The 7,505-nt window shown below is 43.7% G+C and overlaps 1 protein-coding gene across 2 annotated transcripts; it reads right to left on the reverse strand.

The window, feature by feature from the left end:
* Nucleotides 1-5,103: 5,103 nt before the first annotated feature.
* Nucleotides 5,104-7,505, reverse strand: LOC115797382 (coxsackievirus and adenovirus receptor homolog). Of its 2 annotated transcripts, none has more exons than XR_004021407.1 (3): nucleotides 6,699-6,813; nucleotides 6,223-6,576; nucleotides 5,104-6,005 (listed from the first exon to the last, which is right to left on the reverse strand). XR_004021407.1 is itself a non-coding variant. In XM_030753946.1 (3 exons), exons 1-3 carry the CDS (start codon nucleotides 7,375-7,377, stop codon nucleotides 5,845-5,847), a joined length of 576 nt encoding a protein of 191 aa, XP_030609806.1. In that variant the 5' UTR covers nucleotides 7,378-7,505; the 3' UTR covers nucleotides 5,104-5,844. The 2 variants fall into 2 exon arrangements, 1 of the variants encoding a protein (XP_030609806.1); XM_030753946.1 differs by lacking the exon at nucleotides 6,699-6,813 and adding an exon at nucleotides 7,317-7,505.

Here is a 7,505-nt window from a genome sequence, read left to right on the forward strand (position 1 = left end):
ACAAGCAGACGGCATCCCGAAGCAGTGTCCTCAATGAAGAGCAGCTTGTCCGAGATGCCAGCGCACACAGCTCCTCGTGAGCACTGGCCCTCTCGTTTCCCTGGTGCTGGAAGGTACACGGCGGAATGCAGCGCTTCGCCTTCACTCCGAACCGGCGATGATAGAAGCAGAGCACGCTCTCCTTCCTCTGGCGCTCTGCGACGGCAGCCACAGCACCAGCATCTCCAGTCTCCGTCCCTTGTAGAGCCGCACTCGGTAAAAGTGCATGCACTCCGGAATGCCTGGATGCCAGCAAAATCTTGTCCGCCTCTTCAGCTAGCCCGCGGTAATCCTTGGCCCGTATCAGAGCGGAGCTGGCTAGCGCGGTGCGTACGGGAGGGGGGAGCTGGCGCAGGAACAGATGAGTAAAGAGAAACAAAGCGTCGCCCAGGCCGAGCAGAGCCAGCATGTGCTCCATCAGTTCGGAGGGTTTACTATCTCCCAAGCCATTCAGGGACAACAGGCGATCAGCCCGCTCTTCATCTGAAAGCTGATAAATCCGCAGCAGGTTCTCCTTCAGCGCTCCATAGCGCTTGTTACCAGGCGGCGGGTTCCGGAGCAGTCCCATCAGCCAGCGGGTAGAAGCAGAGTCCAGCGCCGCGACGACATGGTAATACTTGGTGTCGTCTGAGGTGATCCCGCGGAGGTGAAACTGGGCCTCCACATGCTGGAACCAAGGCTCTGGCTCCAGAACTCCGGGAACTTGACCGTGGCCGCAAAAATAGCGGGAGAAACGGCGGTGGCTGGTGAGGAAACAGCAGCCGCGGCCGTTGAGCTGTCGTCAGCAGACATGTTCTTTCGTCGGGGTCACCAATGTAGGAGTCAGTGGAAGGAGACATGAGCAGGTATGTAGTCTCAGCTTTATTGGCGGTAAACTCACAACAAGCTAGGACTCAAAAGATGACTGCCTCTATAAAGGAGAAGTCAAGCCCTTTTATTCCAGGCCTCTCTCTCCCGCCTTTTCCAGATCTATTCCGGTCTCTCTCTTCGCAATAAGAGCTTGGGGCATTCTGGTGTGAAATGTGCATATATGTGGCCACCACAACGTTAAATTTTTGAGTTATTTCCTTCTATTAAAGCAGCAGTTCGTTTGTGTAACTGATGAAGGTGAAGTCCATCCATTAACAGATTACAATCTATTTTTTTTATTACTTTGTTCTCTTAATTACTTGGTTTATAAAGATTCAGCAATTTCTCTGTCAATGAAATCAAACCACCACAATGATGCTTCCATCAACAGGGTTCTAGCTAGCTGTAGGTAGCGGTTGAGCACCAGGCTGAGGATTTCACCGCTTCACTTTTGGAGCTCTGCGCGCCCCATGGACTCCGCCCCAGCTATATCGCTGGTTTTATTGCTGCTTGCATCTGTGTTATTTCACTGCAGTTTGCAATCTACCACAGAGCACAGACAGTTCACGATGTGCACGTTTGAGCTCCGTACGTTCTTGCACGTGCTTGATTCATGAGCTACAGAAATTGAAATGACAACCGGCATGAACACGAGGAGAAGTAAGAGGAAAAATGAAGATCAAATGAAAATTTCAGGCATGGTTTAAAGAGTGGATCATCGCTGACAAGTTTTTCCACACCTCCACTGTGCTGTGAGTGTGCGTGTGTGGCTGTGCGTGTTTTGCTGGCTGTGCAGATAATGTCAGCTGTTATTGTTTCTTTACATGAGCTGTAGCCATCACAACGATCATTATAAGCTGCCATTACCACTACCGATCATTTCAGTATCGAGGGGCTCTGTCAGAATATTTTTTATGCTTTAATCACTGATTAGCGAATAAAAATAGACCTGCAGTAGAAACGTAATTTGGAGGATGTTTGTGAATAAAAAGCATTACAGCGTTTAGTTCATGCAGCCCCCAGTTTTCCACAAAAGACACAACTGCAGCTGTTTTATATGCAGTCTGGCTGCACACTGCAGCAGAGCTGTTACAGAAACGGTGATCTCAGGTGGAGCAAAAGGAGACGTTTTTTCTAACGTCCAAAGTATGCTTTTTATGTGATTTCTGCAAACTCATTAGTGGAAGGAAACGGCACTCTGGGACACATTAAATGCATGATATAAAAGTGTAACTCTTCTGGATTATATGCAAAAATTATCATTATCAATCTGATCAGGCCTGATTTAGTATTCTGTATCAGTCTTACCTACATAACCAAAAATCCTCTCTGAACCTAACTTGACAGAAATGTAACTACACGTCCACAAAGACAGTGATTACTGCCTAGGCTTCAGAGGTGCTTTCTGGTTACATATGTAGGCCCCATCACTCAAGTAACAAGTGGGAGCAGCTTTTAGCGGTTAGCATTAGCTTGCTAATTAGCATTAGCATTGGCAGCATAGCACCGGGCTGAAAAAAAATTTCTGGCTAGAACCCTGCATCAAGCAACAGCTGAAATTTCTCTAAATTATCAAAAGTATAAAAAGTTCAAAGAAGCGAATTTACACATTTAAAAATCAGGGATTAGAAAATGTTGACATAAATGAGACATCATTTTATATCCTGGAAATAAATCAGAAAACACACAAAAAAAATTATTTAACCCAAAACATGAAACTTGTGCTTGTTCAGTCCTCAAATATAATGCTGTGATTTTATTGTGAAGTTTAGTGCGGCATCCGAGAGAACGGGACACAGCTCATATAAATCTGCACCTTTCATTTTGTTTTTAGTCACATTTGTGCGCACAGATCAGTCCACAGGATAAGGAAGAAAGGGGAGCAGCCTGGGGTGCAGAAGACATCAGAATTTCTTCATCAAGTCAAATTAATGTTTGATCACATCAGAACATCACTGACACGTGGAAACCTGACACTGTAAATATGAGCCTTTGGACACAAGAAACAACTCGGCCTCAATCTCAGTATAGTTAAGCTGCTCTAGTTAAACAGCATGATGCCTCTGATCTTGTTCACTGATCACGCTCGACTGCTGTTGGTATTTGGAATGACCTAAAACTGATCTGGTCTCATCTACTTTACAGAAAATGTTTCCAAATAGAATTACACCATGCACAAACTATTTATTCACTCGCTTATTTGTTTAGATACAGCACATCAGCAGCAGCCTTTTTATTTTGATATTGTCGTTGTTCACACACAGTGACACACCTCGCCCTGCATGCCTTAAACTCGGCAAGCAGAACAAAGAGCTGCTCCTTAATCTTTTCCTCAGGCTCTTAAAGTCAGTTACTGAGTCGGACACTTTGCCAGGTATTCAGTCTGGAAATCAGGTCAAACCACACCCTCTCCTCCAGCTACATGTTGACAACCAAGCTGCTGATACGGTTATTAAGATGTAGCAGTAATGAGATCTAACAGTCCAATCAGTCTGAACTGAGCTCTCACTGTTGTTTTCAAACCAGCTCATACTCACCTGCAGAGACCAGCAGGACGCAGGCAGACAGTAAACTCCAGCAGAGAGACGCAGATCTCCCAGCAGCCATTCTTTGGGGTCAGTTCTCCTCCGTCAGCTGTGAAAAGCTTTGGACCTCCTCAGCAACAGATGCTCAGCGATGATTAAACCTTCAGGGCATTTAAAAGAGGGCGTGGCCTCGGCTGAAGTCAGGAGGGAGGAGGAAATGAGCAGCTCATCCTTTTTACATCTTGATTTGTTTCAGATCTTTAAGATGATCAAACTTTGTTCCCTTCACTGTTTCTGTGTGACTAAAAAGCTCTGATGTCTCTCACTTTGTGCCACTCTCTGAAATTAAAATGGATAAAGTAAATGTGTGCTGGGCAAAAGTCTTGAGCCACACCGCATTTCTGTATATTGTGTTTCAGAGGAGTCAGATGTTCTTGTCATCACTTAAAGTGGTCTAGAAGTATGATTTGAGGCTTTCTGGAGGTCCAGTCCTTCCACATCACAGGAAACTTGAAGAACCAGCTTGAAGTTGTATCTTTAGGTGCTTTGTTACTTCCAGCCTGTCACAAAAACACATCATTTGTTCCCATTTCTGTTGATGAATCTGTGAATATTATCAACGATAACACAGTTTGGTGTGGAAGAAATTGACTGGCCTGCACAGAGTCCTGACCTCAGCCTGATAGAACACCTTTGGGATGAATTAGAGCAGAGACTGTGAGCCAGGCCTTCTCTCCAACATCAGCGTCTGACCTCACAAATGTGCTTCTGGAAGAATGGTCAACAATTCCCATAAACACTCCTAAACCTGTGGAAAGACTTCCCAGAAGAGCTGAAACTCTTATGGGGCCCACATCATGTTAAGCCCTGTGGATTAAGTTCATATACATATACTGGCTGGCCAAAAAAAAGTAGCCACCTGGATTATGATCTGGGGTTGCTGCAGTTGATCAGGTCTAGGTTCAGCAACATTATGTGCTCAAAGAATGAGGTCAGCTGACTACCTGAATATACTGAATGACCAGGGTATTCCATCAATGGATTTTTTTCTTTCCTGAAGGCACGGGCATATTCCAAGATGACAATGCCAGGATTCATCAGGCTCGACTTGTGCAAGAGTGGTTCTGGGAGCATGAGACATCATTTTCACACATGGATTGGCCACCACAGAGTCCAGACATCAACCCCACTGAGAATCTTTGGGATGTGTTGGAGAAGGCTTTGCGCAGTGGTCAGAATCTGCCATCATCACTGCGAGATCTTGGTGAAAAATTCATGCAACACTGGAGGGAAATAAATCTTGTGACATTGCAGAAGCTTATTGAAACAATGCCACAGTGAATGCGTGCTGTAATCAAAGCTAAAGGAGGTCCAACGAAATATTAGTGTGTGACCTTTTTTTTGGTGGCGACTTTTTTTTTTGGCCAGGCAGTGTATGTTTAAAGGCAGAGGGGTGAATACCTTTGGCAGTGCAGTGAAAGGCGGCAGCATCATGTGACTTCAGTACAACTAAATGGTGGAATGTTATCAATGGACTCATCTTTCTAGATGAAATCCCGACTGAACTTGGGCTGAATTTTTTTTTTTTTTTTGTTATTTGAGAAAAGCATGTGTATTATTTTGTTCAAACCCTGAAAACAAGAAGAAGAAATAAACCAGACAGAGGACGGCTGTGATCAGGAGACTTTCTTTTATTGATACAAGTTTCTGTGGACCAAACTCTACATGAAAAGATTCAAACTGAAAGCAAACATGTCTGTAAAGTCTATGTTGTCTATTCTGTGTGTTTTGTGTTACATTTCACTCTGTAATCAGAGCTTTGTGTTGTTGTCTTTGACCACAGGAGCGTGTCTGGATGTGAGTCCATCATATGTAATACCAGGTAAACACTGAAAAGTCTCCTCACAGCATTGTTCACTTTATTAAACTGCTGCTCTCCGTACAGAGTAAAAATAAAATGTTGATGTCAGGCTTTTGATCCCATTTTCTACTCATAACAGCAAACAAAATAATGAATGTTACCAAATCTTTTTGTTATGGTTCGCAGTAAATTTCCCTCCTGTTCGGTGGAAAGAGTAATTTCTCAGTTGTGCATTAATGTGATGCTGATGTTATTGAGACCGGCTACAGATTCACAGTCAGAGCATTTCCTCATATTAGAAAATCCAGACAGACTTCCACCATGAACCTGTCCTGGTTCATGTCCTACTCAGGTTTAAACTTTTTTTAAAAGATTTTTTAAGCTGAATTATTCCACATTTTTCTCTAATTTAATGTGAGTTTCTGGATAAACTCCTGCTGCTTGTTGGGTCTAAAAGTGGATGGGTTTTACAATCATTGCAATCTTTCGATTTCTGGGAATGGCAGCTGCTGAATGACAACAGTGAGTCGGAGCAGCAGCGGGAGAGTCAGAATTCAGCTGGAAAAAAGCTCAGAGACATTTCAGCCTCTGTTGTTTTTTGTGTCTGTAGATCAAAAGTCCAACAACAGCTGCAACAACAACAAGAAGTCCAGCACAAACTGACAGACCAGCTTTCAGCCCAGCAGATCCATCGTCCTCATCCTCTCCAGCGTTACTCCTTCCTACCTGACCTGCAGGTAGAAACAGGTGTGAGGTGTCAGCTGTCAGGTAGGTGATGAGTGAAGAACTTCAAACTGCTGTCAGACATTATCTACTGCACTCTGATCACATCACTCAGACCAGCTGCTTTCTACAAAGTCTCATCAACAACATCTTTAGAAACAAACATCAACAACCAGGAAGCAGCTTCACCTCTGATCACAGACACACTGAACACTGCTCACTCACCTGGAGGAAAAACTCTAAGGGTGATGATGCTGATGGGCTCAAATCTTAGAACAGCTCTGCTTGTGCTTTTTTTTCTGATACGACACTCGTATGTTCCAGCATCATTGGTCGTCACATCCTTCAGAATCAAAGACACGTCTCCATCCTTCATCTCTTTGTCCTGCAGATCCACCCGGTTCTTAAAGGATGGATGCTGTTTGACTGGATCAAAGTGACCATCCCGGAACAAAAGGACATATTCTGGGTCCAAATCAGCTCTGCTCCACTCTACAACGGGTTCAGGATCATTGTTGTTTTGAGCTTGACAGGGCAGGATGACAGTTTGTCTAGTCTCAGCTGTGAGGATTTTCTGGTCTGAAAGAGGAAACAACAAAGAGCAGAGAGGTTAAAGGTCAAATCTCTTCACATATGCAGCAGCCAATCAGAGTGAGGAACATGTATAGAAACATGTATAAAATACGGTACTGTAATCTTACCCTGGCAACAGATGAGCGCGGCTAACGGAGAGCAGCTGAGGAGAGAGGGAGGGAGGAAGGGATACTAGCCTGGTACGAAGTATAGATATGAGATACCACCAGTTTTGCCAAGTCCGCTTATTATAAGCGACTTGTTTAAAGTCTGCAAATCTCATGAGTCGCGTTTTTTTTGGGCTTGTTTTTGAACGTGAAGTTACTTATTCCTTTTTGTGGCTGATTTCAAAATACGAGGTGAGTCTGTGACTGTGCGGGAGATGTAAAACTAACAATAACAGTTATTTAATACATTATGTATATTATTAATATGATCACAGTACTTTATTCCACAATACTATGATTAGTTTTCAAATTACTCCATGGCTGTAGGTGCACCAGGGAAAAAGTATTTCTCTGAAGGAATTCTCCACTAATTTCTCACCATAATCTGAGTGTTTAAAGAAATAAACTTTTGCTTCAGGCTCTATAAACAGCAGGTTCACTGAATTTGTGATTTAACTTCAGATATAATCTACTCCATTTCCATCCAGCCTCTCATCTCCTCCTTCAACACACAAAGATGCAGGATCAGTCTTAAAAGTGTTGTTAGTGAGCTGCTGTTATTTGGTACTTTTCACTTACCAGCAAACACACAGGATAAAAGCAGCACAGTGCAGCAGAGCGATGCAGGTACAGCAGTCATCTCCTCTTTGTTCAAACTTCAGCTGTTACAGAGTCCAGAGATGCCGGTGATTTTTTTTTTAGGAATAAATCCACAGTTGCAAATATCAACTGTGACTGTTAGCTGCTTCAAAACGTCCTCGTGTGATC

The sequence above is a fragment of the Archocentrus centrarchus genome, chromosome 18 (assembly GCF_007364275.1).
Source record: "Archocentrus centrarchus isolate MPI-CPG fArcCen1 chromosome 18, fArcCen1, whole genome shotgun sequence".
NCBI lineage: Eukaryota > Metazoa > Chordata > Actinopteri > Cichliformes > Cichlidae > Archocentrus > Archocentrus centrarchus.

Bases quoted from the DNA above. Each gene is read 5' to 3' on its own strand.
- LOC115797382 (XM_030753946.1), bottom strand. From the start codon at position 7,377: ATGACTGCTGTACCTGCATCGCTCTGCTGCACTGTGCTGCTTTTATCC. The intron at 6,577-7,316 runs GTAAGTGAAAAG...TTCCTCTTTCAG, and splicing joins TTTATCCTGTGTGTTTGCTG to ACCAGAAAATCCTCACAGCT. The intron at 6,006-6,222 runs GTGAGTGAGCAG...TTCTACCTGCAG, and splicing joins CCTTAGAGTTTTTCCTCCAG to GTCAGGTAGGAAGGAGTAAC.